The sequence below is a fragment of the Diaporthe batatas genome, assembly GCF_019321695.1.
Source record: "Diaporthe batatas strain CRI 302-4 chromosome Unknown Contig00004, whole genome shotgun sequence".
NCBI lineage: Eukaryota > Fungi > Ascomycota > Sordariomycetes > Diaporthales > Diaporthaceae > Diaporthe > Diaporthe batatas.
The window spans coordinates 885,452-901,738 of record NW_025408551.1 but is presented as its reverse complement, the minus strand read 5'-3'; the positions used below and the strand labels follow the sequence as shown (position 1 = coordinate 901,738).

General features: G+C 52.3%; 4 protein-coding genes across 4 annotated transcripts; 1 reads left to right on the top strand and 3 right to left on the bottom strand.

Moving 5' to 3' along the window:
* Positions 1-869: 869 nt before the first annotated feature.
* KVR01_004583 (uncharacterized protein) lies at positions 870-3,165 on the bottom strand (the record flags this gene model as incomplete). The annotated part of the gene is made up of 4 exons (XM_044788193.1): positions 870-1,580; positions 2,086-2,374; positions 2,613-2,729; positions 3,084-3,165. The coding sequence occupies 4 exons, from the start codon at positions 3,163-3,165 to the stop codon at positions 1,211-1,213; spliced, it is 858 nt and encodes a 285-aa protein (XP_044646747.1). The 3' UTR covers positions 870-1,210.
* Positions 3,166-5,772: 2,607 nt separating this feature from the next.
* Positions 5,773-8,556, bottom strand: KVR01_004223 (uncharacterized protein). The gene is made up of 2 exons (XM_044781303.1): positions 6,138-8,556; positions 5,773-6,019 (listed from the first exon to the last, which is right to left on the bottom strand). The coding sequence occupies exon 1, from the start codon at positions 8,011-8,013 to the stop codon at positions 6,349-6,351; it is 1,665 nt and encodes a 554-aa protein (XP_044646387.1). The 5' UTR covers positions 8,014-8,556; the 3' UTR covers positions 5,773-6,019; positions 6,138-6,348.
* A 1,675-nt stretch (positions 8,557-10,231) lies between these two features.
* On the bottom strand, positions 10,232-11,986 carry KVR01_004355 (uncharacterized protein; the record flags this gene model as incomplete). The annotated part of the gene is made up of 9 exons (XM_044792596.1): positions 10,232-10,724; positions 10,847-10,950; positions 11,007-11,088; positions 11,354-11,376; positions 11,437-11,507; positions 11,590-11,626; positions 11,682-11,707; positions 11,772-11,861; positions 11,926-11,986. 9 exons carry the CDS (start codon positions 11,984-11,986, stop codon positions 10,232-10,234), a joined length of 987 nt encoding a protein of 328 aa, XP_044646519.1.
* Positions 11,987-13,717: 1,731 nt separating this feature from the next.
* Positions 13,718-16,010, top strand: KVR01_004058 (uncharacterized protein; the record flags this gene model as incomplete). Its single annotated transcript, XM_044785949.1, has 5 exons — positions 13,718-13,859; positions 13,922-14,357; positions 14,415-14,462; positions 14,549-15,266; positions 15,327-16,010. The coding sequence occupies exons 2-5, from the start codon at positions 14,107-14,109 to the stop codon at positions 16,008-16,010; spliced, it is 1,701 nt and encodes a 566-aa protein (XP_044646222.1). The 5' UTR covers positions 13,718-13,859; positions 13,922-14,106.
* Positions 16,011-16,287: the final 277 nt, after the last annotated feature.

Genomic DNA, 16,287 nt, shown 5'->3' with positions numbered 1-16,287 from the left:
GATTAATTAGCTATATTAAAGGATTACTTATATTTAGTAAGATTTTATTAAAGATAAGGAATTTAAGTTTAATAAAGCTATTTTAAAAGTATTAATTAATTTAATATAAATTATTATACTTTAAGTGGTAAAAGTTCTTATAAAAAGTAATAAATAAGTATATTAAAGACCTTTAGTTTAAATATATTATTTATAAATTCCTTTTATAGATAGTTTATAGGGGTTGCCTTATATTTAGATATAATTAACCTATTTAAGGAATAGGTTAATGGGAAGGGATAGAAGGGGGGATCTATTGGGGATATAGAGAAGACCGCCTCTTTGGCCGCCTCCCGCGTGTCCCTCCTGACGCGGGCATGGCGCTAGGCCATGCAAGGGTAAGCCTGCTGTCACGGCAACGGTGCACGGTCCAGGTCCCCGACGTGCAGCCAATCAAGCGGCGGCCGTCCTCAGATCTGCCGGAAGCTTCATCGCGGGCGTACAGGCGTACAGGAGCAGCAATTCACCCATGATGTAAGATTGAAGTACCTCAGCAAACCACACGATATGCACGTCACCACATCTAATAAGCGCGATGCAACACATTTCCCACTGCCCAGGTGGTTGGCTACCGTGGATGGCTACCCTATTTATTATGCTCGCAGTCTGGTCGCAGTGGCCGGTCTCCCCGGTTCACAGCCAAGCAAACATTTGAACAAGGGCCTAGGAAGGGCCAGCCAAAGAAATGCAGGCTCATCATACGTCAGGCGGCTGTGTCGTGGTTCGGATGAACTGCAGTGCAGCCCTTGGGGCGAACTCAAATACGGAGTAGATACTGTGTACTTACATTGTTCAGCACTACACAGTCAAGCCAGGTACCACCCTGCCCCCAAGCTTCCAACGCTCCCGTCACAATATGTCGTAACTTTAAACACCATGTCTCTGCCGAGACAAGCGACGCGACATCTTTGTTATAGTCTACACGTGTAGTCTTCTGTGTTCAGAGGTCGGTGCGCGCATCTTGCCTCTCTCTTGTCAGTCCTGCCAGTCTCGTATTCTTGTTGTCTCCGCCCTCTCCGCCCCCTCCTCCCGGCCCCAGGGGCTCATCTTCTAAAGTCTCCACCAGATGTTCCTTCTCCAGCTGTGAGAAAACTTGTGCGTCAGATGGTGCTCACCAAGCCCTCGAGCTACGGCAATCTTTCCATTTGGATGTTTCACGGCCATCTTGGAGTCAACATCGTGAACTGTCACAGGGCCAATGGTCTCTCCGTCCTTCCACTGAAGGGGGGGGAGGGATCCAGCCATCACGCGCATGGAGTCCTGTGAGCTCGCCGTGTTCCCACTCCTCGGCGCAAGCTGGCAGCACCATCGCCAGCCCCGTAAGTGTGGGTTCCAACCGTCTCGCAAGACATTCCAGGATGCCCGTGCACCCTCCAAAGTTACCGACAGTACCGTCGATTTGAACTGGTGCATGGTTTCCACCATTTTGTCGACGGTTGGGTCCCTGAGAAGAAGTTCCATGTGCTGCTTGCCGGCCCCATCCGAATCCCTCGGGCGAGCATCCAGATTCAGCAGCGATGCCCACCTCCCGCCAGTGTGCCCTCCTCGCTGCCGTCGTCTCCCTGTTGGTGTGCAGTGTGTCCCCTGTCTGCAGACCGAACAGATGGGAGACGTGCCTGTGGCCTGGCTCGAGTTCGTTGTAGTCTTTCAGCCCCCACTTTTGCAAAGGCTTTTCCCGTTGGTTTGCACCCGTGGCAGTGTCACCGAGGTCTCCCACTTTATCAGCCAACGGGTGCTTCCCTCCGTACAGCTTCTCAACTGTCCACTAGAAATACTCAAAAGCCGTCTCCATGATGGCCATATCCATCGTTGAACCTTCACAGAGAATGCTGGGCCGGCCATCTGACACCAACGTGTTTCCGGAGAGACTGAGGGGTCCGATGGGGTGAGAAAGTCGAGCAGGAACTCAATGCAGCCCTCGAGAATCGCCGCAAGGCGTTCCAGGTACATGCTCCTGTCATATTATTCTCTGACCGCTTTCATCCTGTCAACACAGACCCACACACCTCTAGAGCTGCCAGAGGCCATAACGTTGCCGGCATTCACCTATCCTGCAAGTCCGTGTCTGCCCAGTCGTCCGTATTGTGGTGGGCACACCACCCCTTGCATCCATACATGGCGAGTGCCGTCTTGCGGCCCCTCTCTTCCATCCTTTCCAGCAAGTTGACAAACGGCAGAGTGCACTCGAATAGGTGACATGGAACCGTGGGCCAGTAGTTCATCTGTATGTTGATGTTGGTGGTAAACTTGGAGCCCCAGGGCGGTGCAAAAGAGGAATTCCGGATGCCCTGTGGGTTAGCTGGCAGCGGCTTGTGCAAGTTACGGCTGGATAGACCTCGGGATCAGCAAGTGACGCCCAAAGACGTGGTATAGCCACAAGCCCTGGATCACGGTGGTCTTTGATGCGCTGGTGATTTGAGGGATTTGAGGCCTCTCGCCACATTCCGAGTGAACAAAGACTGGCTGACGTCGTTCATGGCGGCCTGCCCTAGATTCCATGCTCGGAATGTTGTCTTGGCACCAATACCTAGGTAGCCATGGTGCAATCAGAAGAGCTACGACAAGGCAGCCACCAATTGCTTCGACAAAGCTCCTGGCAGAGTCATCACAACTCACATCCAGCACCATACCTAGGTAGCGAGCTGATTGCTGTGCCGACCGCCGGGAGCTGCTAGCAGCACGATGTGGTTCTCAACCACACGGATACTGCCAAAAAAAACTCATTCGTCTCGTACTCCATCTCGCTGACACGCTTGAGCCTGACTATGAAGCGGATGGTGAGAGTTGCTGTCACTCCCACAAGCAACACCTGTCCTGGAAAGCTCACCAAGATTTGTCGTTTGACAGTTGTTTGCTCGCCAGTACATGTACTCCCGCTACATTCACAATCCGTCTCGTAGATTGCTTGCGACAGATTCAGCCTCCTTGATTAGCATCTCGTCAGGAGAGCTGTTAAGCGACATGTCTCTAGAACACCCCGAAGCCGGCATCCGAAATGTGCACTCGGGCCTGATGCGTATAGGGACCAACTTAGAGGCACACACTCTCAAGCTGGTATTCAGAAATATTCTCGTGTCCGAACTCGATATAGCAAGTCCCCAGGGGCTCACAGTGCCACATATTCATCGGGGATGCGAAGAAAGCGGTCCGAACCAGCTCCTCGGCCTCGACATGCTGATTTTCACGATTGAGCTGCCGAAGAGCTGGAAGATTCCGGTATGCATCACGGGGCGTGCGGTCTTGTGGTCCGCCATACCAAGCCAAATCCTCATTCAGGTGAAGGAGTTCGATCTTTGTGCGGCCATTGCCAACCGGCAAGGCCTCGGACCATTGCAGCTGGTTGCGGACTATTTCGTCTTTCCCGAGACGAGCCCGCTTAATATGGAGGAGATTGGCACTGCATTCGAGATGCCAGGGTCAAGTAATTCTGCCAAATTGATTCTCAAGATCGGGAAGGCGAGGAACGAAAAGGAGAGACTAGAAAGGAGGAGGGTACTTTCAGAAAAGTCAATCATGAATGTTGACATGTTTGCATGCCCAGGTGCGCATGCGGCAGGTGAGAAATATACTTCTTTGGAGAATGCGCATTCAGATTACGACCGATCTTCTGTCTTGAGTCACCACCAAATGTATGTTGAAGCATCTTTCATCCACCAGCACTACTTAGGTACACAATTCGAGCGATAGAAACGCTTGATCGGCATTGTTTGGGATCGTGTAATTCCTGTGACGCCACGCGCGGCTCTGTCAGCCTTTTACAAAAAGTCTGTTTACGGCGCCTTGATGATTATGTCCCAGATGTATGTGGAATTTAAGAAAACGATACCGGAAGGAAGGCTGCATCCGGTGAGCTACGGCACTAGGTGCTTCACAAAGACAGAGCTCCGCACTGATGACATTCTTTCACCTTTTCGCGACCAACGAGATTCCCTGTAGAGAATTCGTGATGATTAGTAAGGTCCATGGACAATGGAAATATCCCCCCCCCCGGTCTTTGATTCGGAATTCTTGTTATAGAGGAACTTGAAAAGAAGACAGCCTCCCAAACTTTATGAGGTGCGAGAATTGTTGAAGGGCACCAAGACAGACAATACTTGCCTCAGGCTCTGCCTTGAGAATAAAAGGCACAACATGGCCCCGTCCAGGCGTTCGCAGGCTCAGAAGGACTGGATGCTGAGATCTCCACAGCACGTTGGGTTCGGGTCAAAGGGATTTACCAGATTGAAGCGCTTGCGGTTCGGTATTGAAGTGGTCCAGTGCGTTAGCAATCGAAAATTGTATGTTCGCAAGCTGCTCAATAGGACAGTGGATGCAGGCGGCGAAGGTGGCTATGGCGAAGAAGACGAAGACGAGTATTGCTTCAAGTACGATCTTCCACCGGAATTTAGGGTGTCCACGTGCCCAGAAGCGACTGTGCAACTACCCAACGAGACTTACTTTCCCAAACTCATTGGGTGCCAACAGCGGGGCGAAAAGAACTGGGCATTATTCACGGAGTAAGTACCCTAGAGTAGAATTTCCATTCTTCCTGTCTCAACTCCGACGAAACGACAGCCGATTTCTGCCACGCGTTCATGCTTGAATGAATTATCATGGCTTATATTACGGGCAGATACTATAACGGCGGGAATCTAAAATCATTCATCCAAAAGCACTTCGACTATTTTGACGACGCATCTGATCAGGCCACTAGAAGGAATGTGCCCGGCCATTTCATCTGGCACGTAGCAGAGCAGATTGGCGAAGCGCTTGTCTACATGCACCTTGGCCTACCACGCGGGGTTTCGGGTCCTAATACTTGTACACCGGCGGAGGGCCGGTTGCGTATATACCATCGGAACATTTGTGATTCCAACATTTTCCTCCACTACCCTAGGACCTCGGGCTCCGAGCTGGATACACTCAGGACCCAGGCGTTTCCACAGATTGTTCTTGGTGGCTGGGGAGAATCGGCAATCGAAGGAGATGACCCGGAATTGATACAGCGCGGTACGCCCCCAGCTTCAACGATCAGTCCGGAACTGGCAGAGTGGACCGATGTGCACCAGTTTGGCTGTGTGCTCCGGCTCTTATGCATGGCGCATGTCGATCTGGACGTTCATTCGCCGGACGAGGGTTTTAAGGATGATGAAGCGTTTGACCGCAACCTACGAGTAGATATGGACGGGGACGAAGAGATCTGGGAGCGAGATAGACCGGACAGCCAGACACTAGAGAATTGTAACGGATATGGGGAGGAGAGAGTCTACTCCAGTGAGCTAATGCGGCTGCTTAAGAATTTCGAGAGGCCGGGTATGGACACCAACCCAGTCATAGGGCAGACCCAGTATGTGCCGACCGTGACCTGGATCGCCAGCACCTTGTTACCTCTGGCGAGAAGACGTCTACAGCAGCTCAAGAACCCTGCAAGGCCAACGGTAGATTATTTCAGAAGCCTGGACGTTTCGTGGACGAAGCCTTCAGACCAATTCCCGCAATAGTAGGAGCGGGTGACTTTGGAGAACGCGACGGTCAGGCAACCCTTTCAGGTGCTTCGTCCTCGAATGGCAATTTTGGCTGCCAGCCGCCACAAGAGCTCGAGGCGCTATGCGCCTGTGGGCTTGTCTGTCCTACTCGGCCGCACCTTATGAACATGCGAGCAGGTTTCAAAAGTCAGATGATATTACATGTGCGTCAACACTCGATACTTCAAGTTTCTTCTGCAGATTGATGGGAAGGGACAGATATGTTGTACGGCGATATCCGTGGTTTCGTAAAATTTGAATATTATGACCGATTCTCATGATCGATTTTCCTGGTAACTATCTGTCATACCTTGCTTCGTGGGAACTATGTCTCAATTAGGGCTGCAGCAGCTTTTCCGAACCTTGACTTGTAGTAATGTCCTGCCTCAATGGGCGTACACCCTCCTCATAGAGGCGTTCCGATGCTTGCCTTATTCTTTCCCTTTGCGTGACTGTCGACCATCCCAAGCCGAAAACTAATAATGAAGTTAGCCACGGACCCTCAAGTCTTGCATTCGAGGACATTCCAAATCAAGAATAACAGGAGGGGGGCGGGGATCAGTACCTAGGTAATAGAAGAAGAGCGTTGCTTACAGATCATACACGGTACAACCACAGTCCATCTGATCAAAGCAATAGCAACAACAGCAGCAAAGATCGTGATCGGCATCAAAGTCGTACTCAATATAGCCGCCCTATCCTCACTCGACTCCTCCAGACCCACACCAGGCAACGCCAAATCCACGGAGGACGCCATTGGGTGACCCTCAGAAACGGCCTGCTCGTGCGAAAACAACGCAGATATCTAGTACGCACTCGCGGTGAGCTTCAACCCCCCTTGAAGGGGATGATGGGCCGAAAGGCAATGAAGAGCACATACCAGCCCGTTCAGCCTCTCCGTGCGCGCCTTGAGATCCACCAGCGTCTCCTCCAGCGACGCCATGTGCCTCTCGACCGCGGGTATGGCCTCGATCATGCCCTGCATGGCCCTATGGTACCTGTCCAGGAACGACGGCGCGACGACGTCCGCCACCACCGTCTCATGCTCGCGTGAAAGCATCTCCAGGATCTCCCTGCCCATCTTGATCTGCCGCAGCCTGCGGGCCGCGCTGTCGGCGATTTCGCCGGACGCTTGGGACCAGGATATCAATTTGTCGATGCTGAAGGGCTTCTGCTGGGTCGGTGTGCCTGGCGAGAGGTCGATGAAGCTCGGTTCTGTTGAAAGTCGTCTCGCATAGGAGGATGACTGTCGTGATAGAGATTGGCTTTTGGACTGACTCCGCGTCAAGTCTCCGGTCCTCGCCGCCTCACTAGTTCCGCTGCCGACCTTCCTCTCGATGTCTTTGACGTGCGGCAGATCGCTTGTGCTGAGCTGGTCATCGAAAGAATGCAGCATGTGCAGACAGGAGACAAAGCTCAGCAGAGGCGGCGCAAATATGTAGCCGCGATACATCTTCAGCATGGTCCTGAAGCCCACCCAGGCCTCGCTCGGGATAACCGCGCCGCCATTGGCTTTGCTGGACTTTTTCTTGGCAGAGCCTGAATCTGTTGGCAGAACCGGATCCTTCGGCAGCTCTGGAGGTTTGCGGTTGATGAGCAGACCTTTTGTCTCCAGAGTTCGGCGATTGAATGTCCACACCAGTGCATAATCAGCTGTGCCGATGAATGTCGTCAAAATTCCCTTGGTCGTGTCGTTGTACTCATGGAAACCATCATAGTCGCGAACAATAAAGTACAGTGCGCCATGGTCTGCATCCATGGTATCCACATAAAGATGAAGGAAGGCTTCCCGGGAAATGGCTAGAGTGTTTGTGTCCTCTTCCGAGCCCTCCTCAGGCGGCGCACGCTGGATACACACCATCTTCAGTGACGCGGCAGCCTCCACCTCCTGCTTCGCCCTCTTGGGAATCTCATCGCTGCCTTTGACAGGATATGTGGCTGCCGTCGCTGTCGTGGCAGCTGTGCTTGCGGTTTTGTTGCTCTGCAGACTCACACTCCGCAAATGGCCGGTCGTGCTGGCCGTTCCGCTGTCTGTTGCCTGGCCCAGCGCCTTTGGTATCTTTGCATCTGTTTGCTGTAGCTGTGACGCAGGGCGTTTCGGGCTTGGTGCCATCGATTCAACGGGTCTCATCTTCATGAACGCAACAAGGTCCTCCTCGTACACCGACCATTCGTTGAAAGTGGTGCGATTGCCACCGCGGTCGCCGGCAGCTGCACCTGGTACCTTGGACGCGTCATCCGTGGATTTGCCAGCGCCTGCAGCGCCGTCAGAAATAGAAGAGGCATTTGGTATGCTCTCATGTATGGACTGTCGATTATTCGATGCTGCGCCTGAGGTGGGGCCTTGTGCATTTGGCGATTCAAATGCGCCGATCTCGATGACGTTGTACCGCTGGGAATCGTCACTCCCGCCCCGGAACTTCTGATGCCTGTCGAATGTCGACTGGGCGATCAGCCTTAGGCCTTCCATGGCTGAACTTGAAGAATGGCACTGGGGAAGGCGGTCTGGCACTGCAGCCTGTGTCGCTTCAGTAACTTTTTCACGGTTGTGGATCCTGCAGGACGGAAACGAGCCCGGCCAGGGGTGTTTCTGTGGATGGGTGAGATGCCGTCAAAGGGATGCCAGCACTGAGGCAACGCGGCCGAGATGGAATGAGGTGGGAAGTGTGGCTTGAGGGGTAAGATAGGCCGGCAGTGTGGCGAAACCTATTGCCTTATTACCGGCCAAGGGCATCGGCGGGGCATCACCTGTCAGACTGGCAGACGTCTCAGCTTTCCTTCGTCATCATGCGCTAGCCGTAAGATTGGTTGAAGCTCAATCATCAGGTCTTTGCTATGACTTTTGTATGGTGACACTGGTGGGCAGGGGGTGAATCCTACGGTGGATGGAGGGTGACCCCCGTGCATGATTTGCCCATGGCGACCTGGAACCAACTACTAGTAGGCCATCCGAGTCCCGAGGTCGTCGCCAAGCGCGCCGCAGTGCTACTGGTCGCCGCCCGCAGTAGCAACAGCCCTACCTACCTGTCGTTCCATTGTGACGGGAAGGTTTATGTTGCTCTCCAGCAGGGGTCATGGAAGGGCGAACAGGTGGACAGGTGGCTGAGACTCGCATCATAAAATTACATACATCAGCCTTCCAGAACTCCATAGAATGAGACCCCGGAACCTGGCTTGCCTGGTTGGGGGAGAGTGCTTGCAGGGCGCATGAACTTGGTACGCAGGCCATTGCTCCTGGACCCTTGATGTCATCCAATTGGCGTCCATACCTGGGTACTATCTACCCACATATGTACCTATACTGCACGAATTAATGTTACCAACACGCAACGCCAATAGATTCCACGCTCGACTGAACAGTAAGTTCCTAGGTAGCATGTCCCCATCACGATCAATCATTTGCCCAGGTGGTTGCTGCCATTCGTGAAAAGGCACACCAGCACACTATATGCTCCAATGGCTGTGAGACTGATACCGGTGAAGCCCATCTCGATATGTGTCTGCTTCAGCTTTTTCAGACGCCATGAAGTATGCTAGCTGTCGAGTCGACCTGGAGTGTGGCCAATATTCTACCAGCGTGATCTACCCAGGTAACCCGAATCGCTGCACATGGGGGGAGATGCAAATGGTGAATACGAGGCTTTGCGTGGTACAACCGAGAGAATCATTATCTAATCCATGATGGCAGATATACAAAGTAGCCAGGCCTTCAGACCATCGCCCTAGGTCCGTGAACCACGTACCCTGGGTATTACCAATGACTTGAGTGGCTTGACAACGTCTGACGTTGCGTACCCACCTACTAGGTACCTACTTAGGGAGGTAACACTTGGAAAGTCAAAGCACCGTCTCGAAAGGCCTCTGCAATGCTTCGAAATGCTACAACCATCGTGTTATGAGCAGCCATTTTCACTTCAAACGGCTGGAGGACCATTCTTATGAATTGCTGAAGTGGAATCTCAATTCAGGAAACAGCACTGAGAGACGCATTCCGACGACCAGCAAGGTGCTTAAGATGACCATGCAAATTCAAGTGCAAGCTTCGAACATTCAAAGCTATGAAACGAGTCGAAGTGAGCCGGATTGTTTTGACAAAGGGAATCTCGTTGAGAAGATCGTGTTCAGCTAGGGCGAAATTAATTAGGGATCAGTTGACGTTTGGTTCAATCACGGTTTGGAGGCCATGGCGAGCCAAGGGAGGCAAGATCTTAGATATCAATATCCCACACAACTACTATTTCCATAGCAGCACCACACTTCACGAAGTATTTGATGGCACACCAATCTCCTAGGAGCCTTGGAACGCTGCCGAGGTCCGTCTTTGCACGTTTACCACTCTACAAGTAGACCGTACGCCTTCAGGATGTATACGGATTAAGAACGAAACCACTTGATTTATAGGGCGTTAGCCCCTAGGTTCCTGCAGTACATCCATAATTTAAGTGGGATGTTTTCTATTGGGGGTTAAAGAGGAGTGAGGGAACATTGAAGGATTTGGCACTATGGCAGCTAAGCAGACACCTGAGCAGAATGCATTAAAGACATAGGTCTTACAATCGAGACACGAGATTGAAATTGTTTTCAAACAGTTGGATTTACCAGAATCCGAATGCAGTTGACCCCCGAAATTTAAACGACACTCGTGATTCTTTTTTTCAGAACGTGCACCCAGCCCACCCCCAAAGACGCTATACCCTTGTGACTGTGATCTCAGTTTTAGCCATGATCTTGGTCGGCTCCAATATATATTCCGTGCTGTCCGTATTGCAATTTGTGATGTTTGCTTCGGCCTCGACCCGATGGCCGGAGAGTGAGCCCCCGAGATGGGTATCACGCGGATGATTTGTCGATTTCCATGTACGCAGTGCGTACTGGGACCCAATCTGGTAGCCTGCTCCCCCAGACTTGCCCTTGGAGCCGACCGTGCTCCGTTCCCTAAAGTATTTGATAAGGGGAGATAGGCACGGGATACTAGCTACTATGACTCCCAGATTGGCCTCGACTGCAGACCACATTATCAATGGTGCAGAGTCGGTGTAGACAGCTAGCCGCTTGACTGTCTGTATCCGTATAATCTGGATGATTGTGATGAAGATGCCCAGCCCAAACAGTCCTAGCAGCACAAGCTTTTTGCGGTTTTGCATCTTCAGGCCCATCAGGACAGGGAATGGAAGCACCATGCTGAAGTTAATCCAATCTCACGTGTTAGTACCCTTTTCGTGGTAAAAGGCCACAAGCCTATCGACAGAAAGTAAAACAATTTAAGGGCGCATTTTCAATGTATCGAATCAGAAGAGACTCACGCAGTAACATCGAACACAATGGTCAGTGAAGCCATGGTGGTGTATACGGGAACACCGGCAAGGCACGTCTTATCCACGATGCTCGGGTCCCACTGGGCAGCAATCTGCGGTGTCTGTCAGCAATTTGAACAGTAGCTTTGACAGCGAATGTAGCGCTCACGGGTTGGCAAAGATTAATTTGCACCAGCAGGAACGACAAGTGAAAAAGAATGGTCAAGACGATAACGACAAATGTAGCGTATCTGTAAGCGCCTTTTGGCATGAAGCGCAGGTATGCTAGTGGTGAAGTTAGTCCTGCTACCTAGGTACGGGTCCCAAAGTGTTCAAATGTTGTATTCCAAAACATGAAAGACGGGGATCCGTAAAAGGTGGAAAGTGATACTGACACAACAGTAGGCTCAGCTTGAATGCTAGAATGCTTGTAATATAACTGATGATTCCTCGTCAGCATCAGATAGGCCGTACAAATGTTTAGTCGCGACAGTGGGAAAGTTTCTGAAAACTCACAATGGAGCGCCCATGTATTGTATCTATACATCCCTTTCCATCAGCCTGATGCCGCGAGTCAAGGAGCCTACACCATGACTTACCAGGCCAAAGTTATAAATGTCTTCGGTGGGCAGATCTTCGATGTTCTGTAGCCCAAGGCCCCACCGTGTCTCTTCAAGTTTGGGTTGGCATCGTCAGTCACTTGCCCTTGTTGTATTAAAGCTCGGTCAAGGCCGATGGTGATGAGAACTCACGGATGCAGGACAGGATAGCGAAGCCCGCGGAGGAAATCTGAGGCATGTGAGAACTCCATCATAGCTGCAATGGAAACACAAGCAGAACTCACCCAAGCATAGACAATTACCCAGTCATCTATGAGTTTGGTCATTAGCCTATGTAATCAAGAACATCTTCTTGCAATATCGAATGTACCTACCAGCGCCGAAGGCCTTGACCATGAATTGTCGGACATAAACGCGAAGAATAACTGTTACCATGGCCAGAGTCGTCATGATTATCGCAACAGCTTTCACACGATTAGCTCTGGAACCTCCCACACCAATACAGTACTAATTCAATCATCGGCATACCTGAGATCTTGGGCCCATCTGTCGGCGCATTCGGGTCCGCGGTGTTGAAGGTCCACCCCATTCTGCTTAGCTCGGTCAAGGTCAGCTATGGCTGCTGGGTGGGTTCTGTCTGAGATCAGGAATTTGCAGATCCGGAACGTAGCGGTCAACCGAACGACTTTTGTACTGTGTAGATCAGGAGACCACATGTGCAGTTTGATGCAAACAGCCCAGGTGCCCACATCAACTTCAATCTGCCATTTTGAAAAGCGGGTGGACGTCAAATATGAGTGACTGGCGGAGAAGACGCCAAACCAATCTAGACTCGGATCGGCCTGAACTGCATCTTGAATCACCGCTGGAACAGTCTGTACCTCAAGATGGCCAGCTTGCTGAGGCCCTTGCTCACCTCACACATACCTGCATGAACCTGGGCCAAACATAAGGGCCCGGTGATTGTCCAGGTCGAGGTACCCACTTCAGGCCAGCTACTATCCGAGATACTTTGTGCTAACGGAGTGTCCACACCTGATGGTGGGAATGTGGGCAAACTCTTGCAGCCAGGCGCTCCGAGGGTATTTTTGATGGCTCTATCTCCTAGGACTACTGCCTGTCCCCCTTTGAGCCGCGTGAATCTGGAAAGCGGGAGCACGCATTGCGTGGCTTATCAATACGCACTCCCGGGGGATCGGTCCCTGCCTCACTGCACATGTGTGACCGGACATCGAGCACCATCGACCGCGATTGTCACCGTTGGTTTTCGAGTGGGGGTTTGACGCATATCAGCCGAGGCTTCCGCTGCTCAGGAGTGTCATTTGCGAAATTTGCCGCAAACAGGAGGGGCTGGTCTAATTCCTGTGCTATTGGTGGAGGTCTCATGAACGGTGACCGTCCTTGGATGAACCATCCCACCCATCCTCACTCTCGGGCGCTAGATCCAGGGCCAGGTTTTCTAGAACAAAGCTTGTCTCAAGGAGGGAGCTTAATCTGCTTGATGCCGCTGGCCCGACGGACGTCGTCGGGGTTGTAGTGATTACTTGAGGTATGTCAGGGATTAGGCTGGGCAACATGCCTAGACACTTGCAAGATAATTTCTTTACGGTGCAAGGTCGGGAGTAGACCCACACCGTCGATTATTAAGTACGCAGGGCGAATGAGAGTTCTGTGTACAATGGCCAGCTCCCTGTACAGTCGGGGCAGATGACCCCTTCGGCAGTCCTCATCCGATGCAACAAGCATGCTCCGCTGGACTTTTGTCGGAAGTGGACTCAGCAGCTGGGCCACGCGAACAAAATGGAACGATATATCAAACGCAGGTTGGCCGGCGCTACTCGGCAGGGGTCGATGGTCTAGACCGGTTGGGGAAGGTGTATTCTGACTGTTCGCAAATATTTGATGGCTTGGAAAACTAAAAGAACGCCCACGTGGCATTTGGAACTCTTTTTCCTGCTCCGCACGAAGGTTCCTTCGGGCATCAAACTGTCAAGGTTGGATCAGGAAATGCTTACCACGTGTCTGGAAAAGTGAAGAATAGCCCGGGTCGCAACAGAACGACATGGTTTTCCGTCTGGGCAACCAGGGTGCTGGGCGCCGCACACTCCAGCCAGTGCTTGATAGTGATAGATCACCCCGGGGATATGCCGAGCTCCCAGGCTCCCCACAGCGAGGGTGGACGACTGGCAGGGTCCCTAAACCTTGTTCTCCCCCCCATGCAGCGATTGGCTGCGGACTTGGGAAATGCTGGCCTGGTCACCAGTCGGCCGGAGGAGCTGAAGAGGGCGATATCAAGCATGTTGTGGCGAAACGATGCCGTCTTCGGCCTGCAGATTTATATGCACACTTCGAGATGCAATCCTGTCTGCCGGAACGGCAGGATCAGCAGATCTAATCCCTGCACCCGTGCCGCTTAGAAGTCCCGACGTCCTGTGTTATGCCTCAAGGTCAAGGATTTCCAGGTGGGCCCCCTTCCCTCCGACTCCACCTTTTGCGCGTTACTCTTTCCAACGACCAAATCTAGGGGGCCCCATATCACGATCCTTGTGGTGTGGCTTTGATCTATTCTAGACGGCCACCAAGTAAGTAGCAAAGGGGTCTGACAGCATTATATGAACAAGTGGGATACGATTGAATCAAGAGTGGTTACGCCGTTGGTTCTTGCCTCCTTCTTCAGCACCGCAGTCACCCGTCAGTCTTCAATACAACATGAGGACTTCCACATTGTATCTCGGCGTTTGCGCCACGCCTGCGCTTTCCCTGGCCTTCTCGAGCGGCTCTTGCAAGTGCTTCCCAGGGGAGAGTTGCTGGCCGTCCACCGAGAGCTGGGAATCCTTGAACGCGACGGTTGGTGGCAGGCTGATCGAGACTGTTCCCTTGGCTCAGAAATGCCACGACCCTCAGTTCGACAATGCCACCTGCTCAACGCTTCAGAGCGAATGGAAGTCACCAGAGGTGCAGTGAGTTGGAGCTACCTGTGGCTTGCATCCCGTGAAACGAAGCTAACAAGTTCACAGCATGTCGGACCCGTCCTCCGTAATGGCCCCTTTCTTTGCCAATCAGAGGTAAGCAGAAGTCAAGTGCCGGGTTGACATACCGGTTCCTGTGAGGACTACATGAGCGACTAACTTATTGCCCCCTCGACGTCTAGCTGTGACCCCTTCACTGCCGAGGACAAGCCCTGTGACTTCGGCAACTATGTCCGTTACGCCGTCAATGTCTCAAACGCAGATGATGTGGTTGCTACCATCACATTTGCCAAGGAGAATAACATCCGGTTCGTTATCCGAAACACCGGACACGATTATCTCGGTCGTTCAACTGGGGCCGGATCTCTCTCGGTGTGGACTCACTACCTGAAGGACATCGAATTCCTCCATTGGAAGGATGCCACCTACACCGGGCAGGCCGTCAAGGTCGGTGCGGGAGTTCAGGGCTACGAGATCATGGATGCCACCAGGGCCCGTGGGCTGGTTGTGGTTGGTGGTGAGTGCCCGACTGTCGGTATTGCTGGAGGTTATACACAAGGCGGTGGGCACTCTGCCCTGAGCACAAACTTCGGTCTCTCTGCGGACAATGTTTTGGAGTGGGAGGCAGTCACTGCAGATGGCCAGATTGTCAAAGCTTCCCCTACAGAGAACCCAGACCTCTACTGGGCTCTTAGCGGCGGTGGCGCGGGCAACTATGCTGTCGTGACCTCGATGACCGTCAAGGTCTTCCCCGACACTCATGTTGGAGGCGGTACCCTTGCCTTCTACGCGGCTGATACAACCGCCGACCAGTTCTATGAGGGTATCAACGCATTCCACGCGGCCCTGCCAGCCATGGTGGACGCGGGATCCATGGTTGTTTACTACTTCACCTCCACTGTAAGTTCCTCTTGGTGAATTGTGCGGCTCGATTTCGATTCAAGTCTAATGCAACTCTAGTTTTTCCAAATTGCGCCACTCACGGCCTACAACAAGACAGCAGAAGAAGTCGAGACTATCCTGGCTCCTTTTGTTCAAAAACTTAACGAGCTGAACATCAAGTACACAGCTGCCTACAACGAATCTTGCTCGTACTACAAACACTACGATACCTACTTTGGACCACTCCCCGTCGGTGCTATCCAGGTCGGAATAGCCCAGTACGGTGCGAGACTCATCCCTCGCGCAGTGGTAGAGGGCAACGCAACAGAACTCAACCAAGCAGCCCGCTTCATCGCCGAGCAGGGCGTCACCTGGATCGGTGTCGGAACGGACGTCAGCAAGTTCGCGACCGACGAGAAGAACGCCGTGCTGCCCGCCTGGCGAAGCGCCCTCGTCCACGCCACATTGACGACTGTCTGGTCCTTCGACCCGGCAGACTGGGATCAGATGCTGGCAAACCAGCAGCTCATGACCAACACTATCATCCCTAAGATCGAAGCCGCCACGCCTGAGTCAGGCGCCTATCTTAACGAGGGTGACTTTCAGCAGCCCAACTTCCAGCAAACGTTCTTCGGGTCAAAGTACGAGACCCTTCTTGGCATCAAGTCGAAGTACGACCCGACTGGACTCTTTTACTCGACCAGGGCAGTCGGTTCAGAGCCATGGACGGTTGCCGAAAACGGACAACTGTGTCGGTCTTGATGCCGCCTATAGAGAGAGAATCACTACTACATACATTAAATAGTACTTAATCAAGTTCAATGACCACGGATCGTGTGTATGGAGATCTTCATCGTGCACGAAACTGACCACAAGCATTACTCGGGTGTCCGCTACGCGGCCACGGTCTGTATCCCCCACCTCAGCCAACCTCTCCTGGGACAATCCCCTCACTTATAGCAGAGCCTCCTAATGTCCTGTAGAATATCCCTGCTAGAAGATATAACGTCTATCGAACAACTTCTTATGGGACGAGGGG

Coding starts and splice junctions, on each gene's coding strand:
- KVR01_004223 (XM_044781303.1), bottom strand. CDS start 8,013: ATGGAAGGCCTAAGGCTGATCGCCCAGTCGACATTCGACAGGCATCAG.